The sequence below is a fragment of the Chlorocebus sabaeus genome, chromosome 15 (assembly GCF_047675955.1).
Source record: "Chlorocebus sabaeus isolate Y175 chromosome 15, mChlSab1.0.hap1, whole genome shotgun sequence".
In the NCBI taxonomy this organism is placed as follows: domain Eukaryota; kingdom Metazoa; phylum Chordata; class Mammalia; order Primates; family Cercopithecidae; genus Chlorocebus; species Chlorocebus sabaeus.
This window is the reverse complement of record NC_132918.1, coordinates 21,808,179-21,827,984: the sequence shown is the minus strand read 5'-3', so window position 1 is coordinate 21,827,984 and position 19,806 is coordinate 21,808,179. Positions and strand designations below refer to the sequence as shown.

The 19,806-nt window shown below is 37.7% G+C and overlaps 1 protein-coding gene across 4 annotated transcripts in view; it reads right to left on the bottom strand.

Moving 5' to 3' along the window:
* Positions 1-19,806, bottom strand: part of GOLIM4 (golgi integral membrane protein 4) — an 85,578-nt gene that overhangs the window by 17,796 nt on the left and 47,976 nt on the right. For 2 of the 4 annotated variants that reach the window (XM_007972170.3, XM_007972171.3), the window contains exons 2-9: positions 15,134-15,208; positions 13,789-13,838; positions 11,922-11,975; positions 10,470-10,620; positions 8,524-8,606; positions 7,900-7,983; positions 3,932-4,090; positions 110-442 (exon numbers count right to left, since the gene is read on the bottom strand). In XM_007972170.3, coding sequence (XP_007970361.3) covers positions 110-442; positions 3,932-4,090; positions 7,900-7,983; positions 8,524-8,606; positions 10,470-10,620; positions 11,922-11,975; positions 13,789-13,838; positions 15,134-15,208 — 989 coding nt within the window. The remainder of the gene's footprint in view (positions 1-109; positions 443-3,931; positions 4,091-7,899; positions 7,984-8,523; positions 8,607-10,469; positions 10,621-11,921; positions 11,976-13,788; positions 13,839-15,133; positions 15,209-19,806) is intronic. The other 2 variants (XM_007972172.3, XM_037988588.2) reach the window with 1 other exon arrangement.

Genomic DNA, 19,806 nt, shown 5'->3' with positions numbered 1-19,806 from the left:
AATCACTCACATTTTTATTTTACAGATTGTGATATATTACCTTAACATGTAAAAATAACACCAGGTTTTCCATCCCAGTATACCATATCAGAAGCGGGTGACCTCATACCTCAGCACGCGCGTGCCCTTCCAGGAGGTTGGCTGCTTCTCGCTGCTCATGCTGCTCTTTCCACTCCCGATCCTGCTCCTCTGGTGATGGATCATGTTCCTCCTCAAGATGTTCTGCCTGCCCGACCTGCTCCATTTCTTCCTCCTCCAGGGCCTTTCTGTGCTCCTCTTCTACCTGATGCTCCTCAGGCTCTCTGCGTTCCACTTCTTGTTGGACTGGTTCTGGGGCAGCCTGAAATTCTGTCTCCTTATGGGTAGTAGCATAGAGTTTTGTGTCTTCTGCTCTTCCAGGAATTGCTTCATGGTTCTGCCACACATCACTATTTCGAGACACCTAGGCCAAGCACATCACTGGGAATGACACTCTTCCATTTCAAAAGTAATGATATAATTTCTTTATTTCCATGTCTATGGGGCATGCGGCTACAACAGAAGGTGTCTAGAAATATATACAGTCCTGGCTTTATGGCTGCAATGGAGTCACTTAATTTTCTTACTATGTAATCTCACTTATAAAATAGATAATATAAGCAAAGCTTCAACTGTGAAGAATACAGTAAATAACCTGGAAAATAAAACCTCCAAGTAACCAATATCTCAGAAGTAAACTAATTCCTATTTTCCCTTAGAATAAAAAGCTTCAAGTGATGAAATGTTTACATAATTTTCTTCAATGTAAATTTTGTTTTCAATAATTATTTGAAAAGAGAAGGGTAAGATAAAATTGAGGAGTTGGGTTTAGTTTTTATTAGTTTGGTTTACTAATTTAAAAAAGAATGCCATTACTAATGAACATCCATGTTAGTTCAACATAGTGCCTGTTAAACAAGACACAGTAAAATATTTTTAATATATTAAAGTAGTAATTCTTCTTTGCAAACCAGCAGGAGTCTTTTGTAAATATTTTTATTGCTAATATTGAAAACCCTGAGGAAAAATAAAAAAAGAAATGTCTTTTCAGAATATCCCTCCTCTAAAATTAGTTGACTCAAATCAGTTCTCCCTATAAGTTTCAGTGATCTCTATATGATTTGCACTACCTAGAAAGTGAGGAAGAAAGAGAATAAAGTATCAACAGAAACAAATGTCACTCTTTTTTTTCTCTTTAACCTTCAGTACCAGGGGAAAAAGAAAAAAAAAAAGAAAAGAAAAGAAAAAAAAAAAACAAAAAAAAAACCTTCTTTGGTCAGATTGCTCTCCCAAAATTGAAACAAATGGTGAAACCCTATTCTTAAATTATCAGAGATATAATTATCAAATGTGAGACATTGGACTGTATTAATAAACTGGGGAGAAAAGTCCTTTCTCAGACATTTGAGGACAACTGGAGTTGCACATTTTAGCGACATCCTCACATATCTGGCAAGTTTGACTTAATACTGCCCCAGCTTTACGGAAAAATATTTCTCTAAAGAGCTCTAAGTACTTTCAAATACTCGTCATTTATCTTCACAATATCCTAGCAAGGAAGGTTACTGCAGATAACTTCTATCTCCATCTCAGAGTTGGAAAAACTGAAGCTCTGAGTCACTGGAACATTAATCCAGTAAACTGGTAGTCTGACAAGAGCAGAGAATAGAACCAACTACCAGGCCAGTGATCTGGTCACGCTTTCTTTAGTCATTAACATAAGAGCCTGAGAAAGAACAAGAGTCTATGAGGATATTGAACCTGTCTGTTGAAGGAATACCATGAACATCAATTTAATTATTACCATAACTTGGTGGAAAGTTTTCTCAGTCTTCTCTTTAATGTTAGAAACCACTTTGTGAGCCAAGGACATGAACAGGCACTTTTCAAAAGAAGACACTGATACGGTTTGGCTGTGTCCCCACCCAAATCTCATCTTGAATTCCCACATGTTGTGGGAGGAACTCAGTTGGAGGTAACTCAGTCAATGGGGTCACGTCTTTCCCATGCTGCTCTTGCAATAGTGAATAAGTCTCACGAGATCTGACCATTTTAAAAAGAGGAGTTACCCTGTACAAGCTCGCGCTCTCTGCCTGCTGCCATCCATGTAAGATGGGACTTGCTCCTCCTTGCTTTCCACCATGATTGTGAGGCTTCCCCAGTCACATGAAACTGTAAGACCAATTAAACTTCTTTCTTTTTTAAATTACCCAGTCTCAGGTATGTCTTTATCAGCAGCATGAAAACGGACTAACACAAACATACATGTGGCCAATAATCATATGAAAAAAAAAAGTTCAACATCACTGATCATTAGAGAAATGCAAATCAAAACCACAATGAGATATTATCTCACACCAATCAGAAGAGCTATTATTAAAAAGTCAAAAAGAACAGATTCTGGCAAGGTTATGAAGAAAAAGGAGTGCTAATACACTGTTGGTGGGAGTGTAAATTAGTTCAACCATCATGAAAGACAATGTGGAGACTGCTCCAAGACCTAAAGATATAAATACCATTTGACTCAGCAATCCCATTACTGGGTATATGCCCAGAGGAATAGAAATCACTCTACTATAAAGACACATGCATGTGTATGTCCACTGCAACACTATTCACAGTAGTAAAGACATGGAATCAACCTAAATGCCCATCAATTATAGACTTCAATAAAGAAAAATGTGATACATATACATCATGGAATACTATCAGAGGTTGGAGGGTCTATCAGAGGGTGGAGGGAGAGGAGCAGGAATATAATTAATGGGTACTAGGCTAAATAGCTGGGTGATAAAATAATCTTTACAACAAACTCCCATGACAGTTTACCTACATAACAAACCTGCTCACACACCCCTGAACTTAAAAAATTTAAAACAACCACTTTGTCAGAAAGATAACCACATTGCCTATTTTTTAGTACAGATGATTGAAAAAAATTTTTGTAGAAATTAATGATAATGGTAACTACTTCTGATGTCTCACTTATGAGATATTTTTAAGTAAGGCTTAATTTTTATAAAGAACAAGAATATAAAAAAGTGACTAGCACTCATACTGGGGGAGTGTCAAACAGGTCATTTAATTCAAATTTTGACATCCTCTGTGTAGACCTAGCACTGCTCCAAGTTCAAATATATTACTAACTTGAATATTTGAGCAGGTTGACTATGTCATAAAATCCTCATGATCATTTAACCTTCTCACCTTAACCCCCTCAAAATCCCCAACCTTGAAAAACTCAGATACTACAGTTCCTTGAAGACAAATAAACCTACATGAATAAAGACAAAGACATTAAAGTCTTTCTCAGAAAATACTAGCAGCGGCCGGGCGCGGTGGCTCACACCTGTAATCCCAGCACTTTGGGAGGCCGAGGCAGGCGGATCACCTGAGGTCAGGAGTTCAAGACCAGCCTGGCCAACATGGCAAAACCCCATCTCTACTAAAAATACAAAAATTAGCCAGGTATGGTGGTGGGCACCTGTAATCCCAGCTACTCAGGAGGCTGAGGCAGGGAGAACTGCTTGAACCTGGGAGGCACAAGTTGCAGTGAGCCAAGATTGCACCACTGCACTCCTGCCTAGGCGACGCAGTAAGACTCCATCTCGGGGTAAAAAAAAAAAAAAAAAGAAAACAATAGCAGCAGTTCTCAAAGTGTGCTACTCAGACCAGCTGAATCAGTTAGAAATGTAAATCTTTAGGCCTCACTCCAAATTAACTAAATCAGAAACTCTGGGCCTGGGGCCCAGTAATCTGTGTTTTATCAAGCCCTACTGACGATTCTGGTATACACCAAAATTTGAGAACTACTGCTCTCTGAGAAAAGCTGGCAATATTAAGAGCAGGTCTCCTCTTGGCAGCTTGACAGAGAAAGTGACCTAACCATAGATTACCAGTTCATGCCTCTTACCTCCTGTACCTCTCGGGTCGGCTTCTCCCTTGCTGTGTTGTAACCTTGTGGAGAATGTGCCACCTGGGTCACATTTTGCTGTTCTGCTGGATCAGGTTTTCGAAGGCTTGGAATCCTATTCAGAGTATCTTTCAGTTGTTTATATTCTGCAACTTGAGTCTGCATATAAATTGCACAATTGGATACAAATTGCACAATTTGAGGAGGGACTCTATGAATGCCCATTCATAGATGGGCATTTGGGTACACTGTAAAACTAGACAAAAATATTGTACCTAAATACAAGTTAGAAAAATAGGCAGATTGTTTCCATGCATTAACTATTCTTACTTGGGCATGTTAATCATTTTTGAGCACATGCAAATTAGAAATAGAGCTGAAGGAAACAGAAAAAATGTCTAAGACAGATGTTAGTTTCCCATACTACATTGAAGTCAGAACTTTTGTAAATAACTTACTAATATAAATATCACTATTAAAAGTAAGACCGCCATGTGATGTTTTATCATATTAAAAAATCCATTAAAAACTCACACAATAATAAAATACAAGTGCAGATACTTTTTACCAATATGATCTGAGTAAAATCTTTCAGTAGAAAGGAGCCATAGGTTTAAAATAAATTTTAAATACAACCACGCACATACACACACTCACACACACGTATAAATTACTCAGGCCACCATTTTCCCCCTCAGTTAATTCGTGCTCAAATAGAATCCCTTATTTGCCAGAATGTTTCCTACACTGTGCTCAGTGGTTTCTGGAAAACAGTGGCACAGCTGTGATACAGACTGGATTTTTATCCTCGATTCTGAATGATCTTTTCTTCTAAAGTGACAAAGGTACTAACACAGGTATAGGACTAGAATCTGCTCATACAGCTGCATCTGTGTGTATATGGGGTGGGATGTGTGGATATCTGTGTAATATTTTTAATACACGGAGCTAGAAAATTAGAAAAAAATAAATTAATTAACAAAATCAAGAGACACTGTGTATACTTTGCTCATTTATACACCAATACTGTTATCCTGAAAACAAATATCACGTGTGTAAACAGACATATAAACACACGCAGAGAACACAGAAGTCTTTCTCAACAAGCTTCCCAGACAGGGCCACCTCCTCAGTGTGCGGGGCACAGCAGGTGAGTGGGGCCAGAAGCCACCAGCATTCCTGCTGCCATAGCTATGCACCATGGCACACTGCTCTTCCACCCTGAGAGAGGTGCTTTTTTCGCTTTTTTCTAAAGTACACTAGGGTAATGAAGTCTGCTTGCTAAATAATTCCCAGGGCACTGCCTTTTAATAATTTTGTACAAAAGTGCACCATATGACTAGCAATGGCTTTTATCTGAGAAATCTAAATATTTGCAAACCAACTTTGGCAGTAAAAAATAAATGACATCCACATAGCAATGCTTTTAATATTTTAAGATAAATACGGAGCAATACACAAAACTTAATTCTACTCCTTCTTTCTCCTAGATACATAATCTTTGAAGGCAGTAATTGTGTGTTGCACAATTAGGGACCATATTAAAAATGTAGGCTCCTGGTCCCCTACTCTTGAAATTATAATTCAACAGGTCTAGGGCAAGGCCCAGGTACCTGTGATGCAGGAAGTCTCAAAAAATACCACTTAAGAATTGAGCATGATTTCAAAGTCAGGATAACCTGAACTTCAGCCTCGGTTCTGGTCATTGATTTTGGGCCGCTACTTTACTTCCCTTTTCATCTCAGTTTATTTAGTTACAAAAGGGTACAATATTATATAACTCACAAGGTTGTGAGGATTAAATAAAATGCTCAACTACATTTAAAAATCAGGTTGTCAAGGCAGAATCTCCTAAGATGATTTACATGAGAAATGCAGGTGCCTGAAACAGCATTTGTTTTTTTAAGGAGATTTGGGGTAAGTCTTAATACGGTGTTACAGACTGAATGTTTGTGTCCTCTCAAAATTCATATGTTAAAATCCAAAGCTCCAATGTGATGGATCAGGAGGCAGGGCCTTTGGGAGGTAATGAGGTCACAAGGGTGAAGGCCTCCAGAATGGGATTAGAGCCCTTGTAAAGGGATCCAGGAGAGTTTTCTTGGTCTACTTTCTGCCATGTGAAGATAAGGAGAATTCAACAGTCTGCAACCTGGAAGAAGAGGGCCCTCACCAGAATCTGACCATGCTGGCACCCTGATCTAGGACTTCCAGCCTCCAGAACTGTGAGAAATACATTTCCATAGTTTATAAGCCACCCAAGTCTAGGGTGTTTTGTTATAGCAGTCCAAAGTGACTAACACATATGACTCTAATTAAGGATTGCACCTAGTTCTGACACCTTTTTTTAAGGCAGGACAAACCTTCAGCATTCTCCCAAAAACAGATATTTCAATAAATAGAATATTATAACCATAGGTTAAGTTAAAAAGAAATTTTTTTTTTTTTTTTTTTTTTTTGAGATGGAGTCTTGCTCTGTCACCCAGGCTGGAGCACAGTGGCGCAATCTCGGCTCACTGCAGCCTCTGCCCCGCTGGGTTCCAGTGACTCTGTCTCAGGCTCCTGGGTAGCTGAGATTACAAGCGCACACCACCACGCCTGACTAATTTTTGTATTTTTAGTAGAGACGGGGTTTCACCATGTTGGCCAGGCTGGTCTCAAACTCCTGACCTCAGGTGATCCACCCGCCTCAGCCTCCCAAAGTGCTGGGATTACAGGCATGAGCCACCGTGCCCGGCCAAATTTTTTTTTTTTCTATTATAAAACCCTGTTAGTAATATTGTCAGGGTGCTACTCCAGAATTTGGTTTTGGTCATCAAATAAATGATTTTACTTATCTTTTTATGAATTTTCAAATTGTTGCTCAGTCTAACATTTATGGCCATTACAGCACAAAGAGCACTCAAATCAGTTTGTCACATTTATAGTAAGAAGAACAGCCTATATAAAATAACACTTGACAAAATTTTTTATAAAAAAGATGTGAAATGAAATGATCCCTGATGTCAATTTCATTTATACACATGTAAAAAAATCACTACACAACTACAGGTTAGGAGGAGATACCTAATCAATGACTGTCTAGAAAAGGAATCTCACAAACACAGATGCTACAGACTCTGAGATGGGTCAGGGACAGAAAATTGTACCTTTTAATAATTTTATAAAGAAAAGAAAACCAACATGGGTTTCCTGATGAGCACAGATAGTTTACCTTTGCTCTTTTATCATAATTCCTCCAGTAGGAATAAAAGTGAATATCTAGTTTACAGCAGCAACTAAACTAGCCATTCCTGTTTCCTTGCTTCTACTAGAAAGCCGCATAACGCTTAGCATGAAATGGCTTTAATAAGCTCTCCAACACTTGTATTTGTTCCCCTGTTCATTCAGTAAATATATACTGAGGGCCTGCCTTGTGCCAGGGGCTGTTCTAGGTTTGAACAAATGGAGCTTATGACTCTTGTTTTTCCTTCTCTGTTGACTCTTCTTCTTTTCTGTAATTTGACCGACAACACATAAGCCTCGTTCCAAAAGGAGGGTGTGCAGGCTAGAATGCTGGGAGCAAGGCAGACACAGAAGAAAAAGTCTGACAACAGTTTATTTCAGTAGCTAGCAGCATAAAATCCTACATATACAACACCAAGAGTCAACACAGATCAGATAGTTGCAAAAGACCATATATGTGAGATCATTTCTGTGATTTAAACAAGTATGAGACTACTGCACGTAGGGACTGGAGTGAAAAGAAATGATCATAAATGTACTGCACAACCAGTGCAAAAAATAATCAAAAGTTTATTTAATGTTTTATTAACTGAACTTTGAAAGCATGCATGGTTCTCAGGATTAGGATAGCTCTGTCCTAAGGAACTCACTGAAGATTGGCTTGTAAGAGACTACATGCATAAAGGAATTGAGAAATGTTAAGCAGACTTGTAAAAAGAACCCACAGAGGCTGCTACCCTTCTAACCTGTGCAGCAGCTAGTGCACTCTTGTGGTCTTCCAAAGTCACTACAAGTTGTTCATGCTCCGAGAGTAAATTCTTATGTTGTTGCTACACAAAACAGAATTTTACATGTTGAGCTTTAACATTCTTTAAAGCTTTAACATTGAGCTTTAACAGAATTTTACATGTTGATCGTGATATGGCTACCCAAACGTTACTTGCTTATTTATTTGTTGTTGTAGCAGCATGTGTTAAGTTTAAAAATCATTGTAGAGAGAACACCACACTTTATGTAGTATTCCAAAATCTAAAATGTGCTACCCAAATGCCATAATCATTTATTTATAATTAAATCAAAACCAAAGAAACAAACCTCTCATTATTAGTAAACTTTTATAAATAAAAAGCTTATTAAAATGTAACTATTTAGCATGATAATAATTTCAGTATTAATGAGAACATTTAGATTTTCAGAACATCTTTTAGCTTACAATGCTGAAGTGGTAAAAATATTAGGTACACTCTAGTTAATGCAAAGCCCACAATAACAACGTGGATTTGTAAGCAGGCCAATTAGGGAATGACTTTTAAAGTCATTCTACCAAGTACAGCAGACAAACACTAAATACTGAAACGTTTGGCTTTTACCTTGACATCTTGAAGCTGTGTATGTATGTCTTGGTGTGCTTTCCTTAGTTGTCTATTCTCTTCTCTCAAATTGTATACAGTTTCTATTTTAGAAAAAGAAGGATCACACACAAAGTCTTGAAACTTCCAGGATTCTGTTTCTATTATTTTCATATCTAAAGCCACCTATAACTTATTTTAGAATTTACTTTGAATTCAGACAACATAATATTCAAAATCAACAAAAATTGTATTGGGATGTAGCATGTTTTTAGCTGGACATCTCAATCCATTCTGGTTCAGTACTTTAAATGCTTTTAAGTAACTTTTGCATTATAGACAAAAGATAAGGAATTTTCGTTACCTAGGAATTAAATATGAGATGTTTATGTTAATAAGCAAACCGTTAGGAATAAAATGTAATGGGTAGGTGTATTCAGATTTGAATCTCTTCACAAATTAAAAACAAACCTTCAGCATTTCAGTCAAATTTTTTAAAGTAATTTAAAACTTTAAAGATACATAAAAATAATCAGAAAGCATAGACCCTTAACCCTTTGTAGTATTGCCTCAAGACTAACTCCTGCATGTCTTTTTGTTGTAACTTACTTCTTTTGAAATGCTTATAGAGAAACGTTGCAAAAAACGTATAGAGTGGTCCTAAGGACCCAACACCCAGCTTCCCATCATGATGACATCTTATATAAATATAGTACATTACCAAAACCAGGAAACTGGGTCACTACAATGAACTAAACTACAAACATCATTTGGACTTGACCACTGTTTTTGCATGCACCATACGCCTCTGAAAACCAATTACCTCACTTTAAACTCATTTAGCACCTTTTTTTTTTTTTTTTTTGACAGTCTCTCTCTGTCGCCCAGGTCAGAGTGCAGTGCAATGCCCCAGCAATGCATTTAATTTTAGTGCAATCTTGGCTCACTGAAAGAACCTCCATCTCCTGGGTTCAAGCGATTCTCCTGCCTTGGCCTCCCAAATAGCTGAGATTACAGGCATGCGCCACCATGCCCGGCTAATTTTTGTATTTTTAGTAGAGATGGAGTTTTGTCATGTTGGCCAGGCTGGTCTTTAACTCCTGACCTCAAGTGATCTGCCCGCCTAAGTGCTAGGATTACAGGTGTGAGCCACTGTGCCCAGTAGAAAGTGGGGAAGATGACGTGTGTCTTGTGATTAATCTGGAGTTCACCTAAATATTTCATTGTAGAATGCACTGGTTTCTTTCTCCAGGACTCACATGCACTCAGAAAAGTGATATATTTTGTTCCATATTACTATGAAAATACCTGACACAGATGTTGATGGGTAGCAAATTTATGAGCAACGATTCTAGATGCTTTATGTAAATTATTTCTCACACCAGTTCCACAAGGTTGATATTTTTATGATTATCCCAATTTTACAGGTAAGACAATGAAGCCCACAGTTGTCACACAACCTAACCCATGGTCACACAGCTAGTAAAGAAGCCAAGATTCACCTGTGCAGTCTGACTGTAGAACTTGAGCTTTTTTCAGTTACTATTGGCAATCAACAGCAAGTCTCTGCTCCCTTGGAGATTTTTAGAAATATATGGAGCAAGTTTTGATTGTGGCAGTAACTGAGAAACATTATAGCACTTAGTGGGTAAGGATCAGAGATGCTATATGTCTCACAACTCAGTTAAGAGAAAAACTGTCTTACTCAACAGGGCCGCGTGCCCCACTGAGATACAACAGAATAATCTACGATATAACAGAATACACTACATAGTCTATTCTGTTTCCCTAAACAAACCCAAATAGATGAAGACACATGTGAAATGTTACAAAGAAAAAGTGGTTGGTAAAGGACCACATGATAAATGTATATCAATCACCACTCAAAACAACAGTCTATAGTTGTACTGAAACATTAATACCAGTACTTATGTAGAGATAAACTAGCTAATTAGATTTCCAAATACCTTTTAGCTTAGAAAGTTCTTGTTCTTTTTCTTGCTGCAGCTGCAAGTATTTTTGCTTATGGTCATTAAATGTTCTACTGAAGTCTTCCCCTTGTTTGCGATGTTCCTCTTCCAAGTCACTGTGCTGTTTCTTTAGCTCCTCGTGTTGGCTCTGCAAAGATGAAAACTTGAGTAGAAATATACATCTCTGAAGTATATGAGAGTTTATTTCTTGACAGCATAGTAAACAAAAACAAATGAAAGCAAGAAAGCATGAACAAATGAAGAAATAGGCTTCGTTTTTCTCAAGTTGCTTTAATTTGTGCAGCCTCCCTCCATTTACCCTGGATTTCAAATGAACAGTTGGGATCACAGCCAAAGATAATTTTCCTCTTAATTTTTAAGAAGTTAGCATGAGAGATGGAAAGGGAAAAATGTGGGAAAATTCCCAGGGACACAAATTACTGTGGAAGCAAGGTAAGGCTAATGGCAAAATTATCCCTCCCTGGGTATTATGGATTTCCTCTTTTGATCTGATGTTTTCCCAGCAATGCCTTTAATTTTTCTTTTTTGGTATTTCAGCCTTTCTGGTAACTCAGTTTAAAAGAGAGAGAGAGTAAATGAGACTTTTCCCTTTGGAAATAGTAATCAACTGTTTAGAGAATTGACTTTTATTTACCTTATTTCTGATTATAATCCTACAATGTAATCATGATCTAGATAAACGCTACAGTCTCCAAGTGCTTAATGTGAAAGCATGCTTTGCTTTAATTCATTTACTGCTCTCTTGATAATAAGAAAAGATTCCGGTTTCAATAAAAAGTGCATGCCCTACCGATATTAGAGGGAAAGACAAGAGCAAACAGAAAGTGAGGGGGAGGCATGGTGGGGTGGAGATGCTGGCATGATCTGCATGCTATGAAGGGCATAACTGCACGCTGCCTGTCTCTTCCAGCTTGACAGAAACAATGATTCTCTTCCTGACACACAATAATGAGTTTTACTCAAGGACCAAGGAAGGAGAATCTTTAAATAATAAATTATGTTCCCGTGGTAAGTAAAAGGACATTTATTAAATATTAGTAACAAGAAGGAAGCATTTTAATAGTTCTACAGCCTCCAGTCTGTGTAAGATAAAAGAAAATGTCTAAGGAAAACCTCTGTGAGAAAGTAAATGAACATAAAACCCTAATGGATAGAGAGAAGAAGAAAATTAAAAATGAGGTAACCGAGAGCCTGATTTATAAGAAAATATGTAATAATTTTAAAAAGTTCTATGTAATCGAGTGATAAATATGATGAGCCATTACAACTATATATATATTTTTAGCCAAATATGATTTTAATATGCCACATTACGATACAAATCAACTTCTGAAAACTTTATCTTTAATCACTTTAAAGGCCAATAGTCAGTTCAAGTATTAGTTAATCCTTTCTTTTATTCATAAATAACAACTTTAGATTACTCACTTTCAACATCTGATGTTGGACATTCAGTGCACTGTATCTGCTATTGGAATCTTGCTGTAAATAAAAAAAAAGAAAGCACAAAGATAAATATGGCTCTCTTGTTAAACACAGCTTAAAGTACTTTAAAATATAACTTCATTTATTTAAATGAATTCTACACTTGAACCAAGATGTCACTGGAGCCATCGATTTAACAGAGAAATGAAGTTTTAACATTCCCCTTAGTTTGCTAGATTTTAGAATAAAAAAGCAGGATATGAAATCATAAAACGGTAGCTTGACAGAGCCCTTAGAGATGATTTCCTTCCACTTTCATATTCAGAAGAACTGGAGCCCAGACACACGAACTTGTCCTGAGACACAGTCACCGAATCACCGCGCAGGGCTACTATATGTGCTGGGTGCTTGAGGTAAGAGGGAAGAAGAAATAAACCAATGAGGAGCGGGCCTCACAAGCTGAGCATGCCTTAAAGGGGGAAGAGAAAAGGCACTGTCTTACCCTGAACTTCACGGGTAAGAAATTCTACATACATGATTTTACCCCAGTCAGGCTCTATTTTGCAGAGTGAGAAACTGAGTAAAGATTAGGAACCCGCCAAGAGCAAACATTTCATTAAGTAGCAGACCCAGGATTGAAACTTGAGCCTAAGTCTCTGGCTTAACTACATGTCCTGAGCTCCAGGTTCCAGGAGTATATCTTTGTGTTCCTGAGGGGCATCTTCACACATGGACCCAATAGTCCCGGGTAGCCATAACCAGTCAGTATGCAAAAGACACCTGATTGTTTTCCCTCCCTATGCTATGTTGTTTATGTTTAGGTACCATATCCCTCACTTTACCCTGCCAGCACAAGTATACACTCATGCCTTTTTTTCATATTTTTATAACTTCTAAAATGAACTGCATTTTTGCTACCTCACTTTACTGCTTTAATTTGTAAGGAAATTACAAGTGCACACAGTTTTGGTTAGTGCTTTTAAAAGCAAGTAAGAGTTGAAAGCTGATGGCCTCCTGGGCTACCAAAGGAAGTGACTCTTCTCAGTTTTTTAATTTTGAGATAGGGTCTGGCCTGTTACCCAGGCTGGAGTACAGTGGTGGCATCGTAGCTCATTGAAGTTTTAAACTCCTAAGCTCAAGTGATCTTCTGCCTCAGCTCTCAAGTAGCTGGGAATAGAGGCATGTGTACCATCACGTCCAACTAATATTTTGTACTTTGAAGTCTTGCTATTTTGCACAGGCTGGTCTCAGACTCCTGATCTCAGGCAATCCCCCTGCCTCAGCCTCCCAAAGTTTCGGGATTACAGAAGTGAGCCAACTCGCTTGGCTTCTTCTTAGTTTTAATACCCAAAATATCAATGTTTTTCAATTAATGCTTATATACTTTTCTCAGAGTAAGAAAAAGACTAGCTTTTACCCAGTTAATTTGGACTTTAAAATATTTTTAAATGCCAATATCATTCATCCCTTCACCCATTCCACAAATGTTCTTAAATGCAAACTCTAGGCTAGGTCCTGTGTTGGATGCTACACATGTGAAGGCAAACTGAAATAAATCTTATATTCTATAAAAAAGAGAGACTGCAAACAAATAAATGAAATAATCTTCTTTTTATAGTTGAACATTAAGGTTATTCCCAGTTTATCCCTATTATCAATAATGTGATAAGTAAAGGTAAGTTTTAAAACAATTTTTAAAGTCTTCCTCTTAGAATGTTCTGGCAGCCAAAAAATACAAATAAATAAAAAGTATGTCAGTCCGATAACCCCAAGGATCAACAAAGTAAAAGAGTTTGCAACTATATTTCTCTCTCTTTCAAGTTTTATGAAAACAAATTAAGGAAAACAACAAAAAAACCCCAAAACTTACCCTTCCTTTATTTAATGTTTCTTGTGCTTCTAACTTATAAACAAGAAAATCTAGAAAATACAAGATGGAAAAAAACAGTGATAATTCACTATACAGATTCTAAACATCTAAAGAAATAAAGGCAAATTTTACTCAGGCTTGCAAAAGTGTTTTAGGTTTAAAACAATCTACTTGGTGATTTACATACTTTATTTTGGCTCTCACTGGTTTAGAAAGAATTGCAAAAAACATACATCTTCCTCTTTACCTTACGGCTGTAAATCTTGCATCCACAAAATCCAAATTATATCCAATAGATTAAAAGTGCTTTTAAAATATCTCTGTGATAACTCTCCTTGAAATTTAGAAGGGAAAAAATGGAGCACATCTGAAGACAGAGGTGATTTATCGCTATCCACTAGATGGCACACTAAAATCATTCAGTTCCTGAAAACAGACATCAAGCCAGCCAAGCCATCTTTAATGCTTTGAAAACTTTATTATCCACTAGATGGCTCTATAAAATCACTCTGCATTTGAAGACAAGGAGAATCCAAACCTTATCAAAACATTTTAATGATGTTGAATTTCTATTCTTCACACAGGCTCAATCCAAGTAAAAGGTCCTAACCAATATTGCCCCTTCTCTGCTATCCTCTTCCTTCCCACCAAGGTAGGCAGACAGAATACTTAACTTAAATTTCAAGACGTATCATAAAACATGAATAAATAAATATCAGAATGCAGATAACTTCAAATCATCAGCTGTATAAGGCCTGTGTTTTATGGAAAAATTCTGATTAAAAACTGACAGCATTGCCTAGTGGCTGACCCAAATGTTAACTTTCAAACTGAATCAAGTGATGTGTCAATAAAAACTTTCACAAGGTAAAAAACAGGTGCATAACTTAAAATATAATGGACAATGGGATCAATTCATTACGGTATACATACATGCGTGTGTGTATAAAATTTGTCATATTCTGGACAATGCATGCTGTTAATTTCCCCCGCCCCCCGCCCCCTGGATATTTGTGGACAGAAGTTCCAGGTGTAAGTAATACACCTGTTTAATACTCAGATGAAAAATTATATGTTATTCCTGAAATAATAAGTATAACCAATATATAAGCCATCACATGGTGGCATAAACTGAATAGAATATTCTAAATCCAATCCTGTATAAGGATTATTGCACAATGCATAACATATTACTTGACATGTTTTTCTCTGTCCACCTATCTGACTTTGGGTTGATTTGAGAAATATCTTAGCCACAAACAAACAAAAAAAATAGTAAACCAAGTATATGATACGTCAAAGAAGAGTACTGGAAAAACAGAACACAAAGTATTTATTTACTTACCTTCTTTTGCTTTTTTATGTTCAAGTCTTTCCTTTTGCAAGGATTTCTCTAATCTTGATCTGTGTTCATAAACAACTGGAAAAAAAAGAGCTAAAGTTTTTGTCTTCAAAGAATTAGAAATTTAAAAGTAAAATTAACATCAATTTCTACAACAGGAAGAAAATGGTGTAGAGTCCTTACACAATTTAAATAAAAACATCTGTATTTTAAGTTCCCCTTTCCAGGTAAAGAACAGACATACTAATAGGCATAATTCTGGGCTGACTCCCATCCAGCCTGCCCTTTTCTAAAGCCAATACTCTGAATGATGCTTCCTCCTTCTTTGCCTGCTCCCTTTCCTTCTAGGCCTCTTAAATGCAAGTGTCTTTTTGAGATTTTTTTTTTTTCCTGTCTTCCTGGGCAACCCTGTTCAATCTCATGACTTTCAACCATCATCTGCACAGCAGTTACCCCTACATCTATACTTCCACCTCTGGCTTCTCTCTCAGACCCTAGAAGGGTATTTTCTCCTAAATATTCCCTAAGGACTACAAAGTCAACATGATCTGCATCTGAATTAAGGCTGTCTGGATCCATAAGGAGACCTCAGCAGCATACCACTGGGATGAAACAGGAGCTGTATCCCCTTCCTCCTCCCACGTCAAGGAAAACAGACTAGAGAAGCACAGAAATAGAGAAGGGAGGGACCCTCCAAAGAATTTATAAAAGGGTCCACAAAAGAACCAGTCAGGTTCACCATCAGCCACAGCCAGAAGAACCCAGCGCAAACTGACGTTCAGTTCTGTAAGACCTTTCTGCCCTTTATCCTTCCTCCCCACCCAGTCTACTCTGAAGAATCCAGAGTTGCCTGGTGAGTAGGGATGAAGAGTAGATGTGTTCGGGAGAGAACTGGGGAGAAGAGGCCTAACACAACTCTCCTTCCTACTGCAGGCTCCACACCTACAGCAAGCAGGAGCTGGACAGGAGGGAGAAGCCTTACCTTTGAATGAACAGTCCTGGACTAGACCAGGCAGAACAATTAATGAACCAAGACTGTGTGTTTACGAATACAAGTTTTGAACTATTTTTTGCTTTTAATCTGAGAGAAGTTAGTGAAGCAAACAAGTTTGTCTAAGATTTCATCCAGGAACAGAAAACTCAGCTCCACAGAATGGTTTGAATAGGCACCGAAGGAGAGGAGAACGGAGTAAATTAAAATTCTGATCTACCCTTTGAATCTTGTTTGTTCAGCATTATGGTCAAATATGATCTCATTCTTGGCAAGCTAAGCCAAACGTGTTACTCCATTCTTTGGCCAGTTACAAGTTCCCCATGACTACATACAATTTAAGCATCAATCACTGGTTGACCATATACAATTCACAGAACAGCCCCAACACTACCGGCTGCTGCCAAAGTCATCAGGGTCCCAGAACACTCCCTTTCCCCATCCCTGCAACAACCCCTTGCTGCTTAAGGGATTGCCTCTCTTCTTGCCCTTTCTCCATTGCTATGGTGGCCAACAACCAACTACCACTGTCCTCCTTCCAGGCTGGCCATTATCTCCTGAGTTCTACATCTTCTCCCCATACTGTGTCTTTCCTTGTCATCCCATATAAAACGTCCATTCTCAGGACTCCATCTATTATCATCATAGGCCCTACCTCTATTCACACCTCTGCTAACATCTCCGGCTCTAACTCCTAGAATGCCTGTGACCACTCAAATTGGTATGGTGTGGTCCTCTGATGACATGCCTACCTCAATCTCAACTTTCCCCTCATCCATAGGCTGTCATTGCAATAATCCTTGCCTCATCCCCTTCCTCTACCAGATAATCCTTTTCCCCTGCATTATTACTATAAAGGAATTCAATATAACTCTGTATTTATGGCATCTCTACTATGTACCTGGACAGAAGTGCAAAACTGGGCTAAAAGTAGTTGTGTTCCAAAAAGTTTGGTTGTGAGTCCACTGCTAAGTAGTAGTATTTTTTCAAACATATACATGTATGGAATATAAGCCCCTTGGACAATCATTAAAATCCTCTCAAAACTGAGAGGTTCCTTGGATTACAACTAATAGCCCTATCTTAAATTAAGTTTGGAATAAAAAAGGGAGAGCGTAAGATTAGCCCTATAGAACATCACGAAGCCAAGCCCTGGACTGCGCACTCACAGTCTTTGAGAATTTCCTTGAGGTGGGGGAGACATATAGGGAAAGAGCTAAATTACAATACTATCATGATAAAACAGAGGCAAGAATGGGATGCTTAGGAACACGTAAGCTCCCCAGCTGGAAGGAAAAACACTCCCTTTACCGCCAATCCACTGGCCAAAGTTCTCACAGTCTGGGTAGAAAGTTATAAGGGCATAAATATGCCAGTTAAAATACTGCACTAATGGACATATTATAGACTGAATTTCAGCAATCATGCAAAGTTTTCAAAGAAAGGAACAGGTGAACTATCCAAGATCCTAAAGCAGCAAGTCCCCAGTATAGGCGGAAATAATTCTAACCTAGCAACACCTGTAATAATAATAAAACCCAGCAGCATAGTCAAGAAAAACAGACAAGGCAGACTGTTCATTACCCACCCCAGTCACCTCAGACTAAATGCTAAACATTATTGTAGAAGGTTAAAGATAGAGGGGAAAAAAGCTGAATTTGCAAATTACAATCTGGTGGAATTGTCGTTTACTCTATAAAATGCAGCAGCAATCAAGGTAAACTCACTTTTACAAACTTAATATTGTGTGGTACCAGATAATCAGGTAATAATTATCTTTGGCTTAGGAAGGATAGAACTCATCAGCATGATTTCATCTTCAGTAAGAGAATGGAGGCTCTGCTAGATGAAACCAAGTAGAGAGGGAGTGTGGGGGATATGGGTGAAGAGTGCTGGGTGCAGGATGGTATTCCATTCTTTATTCTCTTACCTGGGATTCAGTTGGAAAGATAATGCCCTGACAGCTGGCCCAAAGTACCCATTTATCAAACTGAATCATACAACTGTCTTTGACAGTTCCACACTAAATGGAAATTTACACATTCAACATATTAACAGCAGTGTGTCTCAAGAGCCAGGAGATCCTAGGACACAGTTATAAACTTTCATAAATAACCTCAATAAATCCTATAAAATGTCCACAGAAAGGCAAGCGTGTTTATGAACTATCGTTAAAATTCAAAGGTCTTGGAAAAGCTGAGAAATATTCATGACTGCATAGCATGGCATCACTAATAGTAACTCTTAATGCAAGAAGAATGTATCTTTGCAAATACAGGAGAAAAAAGATGTGGCAAACAGGAATCGAGTATGTATATGTGTGTGTGTATATATATATGTACACACACACACACACACACACGTAGAAACTATGAGGTAATTGTGCTATTAATACTATCTTACTCAGAACTGGACAAGCCATCATTATAAAAGCAGCTTCTAATACTGATGTAATATAACTTAAGAATTCAGAAATGGTTTGAAGGCTGGAGAATATAACCAAGGAGGAGGAGGGTGAAAGAATGGAGCAGCAGTGACGGATGGAGATGTGGAGAAGGGTTGTTCTTCACCAGGTTCAAGAAAAGAATAAAGGAAAACAAACTGAAAAAGCCTTAAACTATAGGCTGAAGAAACCACATCAGGTAAAGGGAAGTCAGAGTGAAAACTGACCCTTTGAACTGAAAAGTCTAGAAAGAAGAGGAGGAGAGGGAGAGGGGCAGGTGCTAATATAAGGGCTGAAGGCACAGCCTTGATGCCTGGGTTAAAATCCCAGCTTCATTTCTCATGGAGTGAGCTGCTGAACTTCTGTGAACTTCAATTTCCTTGTACGGTGTGTGGGGATAATAATAGATGTATCTCTTTGGCTGAATGTCAGAGTTAAATGAGTTCATATATATCAAGTGCTTAGAACACTGCCTGGCACAGAGTAAACACTATTAAAATGCTTAAATAGCTTAAAAGTGCCAGAGAAAAAAAATCAGGTGATCTCCCCTGAGCCCTTCCAATCCTACAATTAAAGTCTAATAAAGTAATATGTGTGTATATGCATATACATGCATATATACATACATACATACACACACACTCTCTCTCACACACAGATGTATATACACACACATATATCTGACTTAAAAAGGCAATGACATTGGTCTCAGTTTTCTTTTACTTAAAAAGTTTCTTTAAATAAAAGAAAAAGCAAATAATAATTTCATAGGTTATTTAAACCCTTAAGTGTTTAAAAATAAAAACTGAAAGACAGTAGAACAGACCAGATAGAATTTTTGTGCTTGTACCTCTTTTAGAAAACTTCACTATTAAGCACATACACACATATACGCACTACCTTTATTTCTTTTACCATGCATTCTCCAGGCTTTTGAGCTGTGATTTATCTAGCTAGGTTTACTGTTTCACTTAGAATGAGGATAGCTAATCAATCCTTGTCACCTATCTCTAGTTTTCTATTTATACTCTGAAGTCAAGGGCATCAGTCAAGATGAACTAATGCTGCTAAAATCTCTGCAACAAAAAGCTATATATTGAATATTCTCATAGCACCAAACAAGTTTAAGGTAAAATAAGTAAGAAAATAATGGTTCAATCTCAGCAGTCAAGATCTTTAATGCAGAATAACACTGCAATAGGAATAGGACTTGAATCACAAGAACTCAGGAGAAAAAGATGA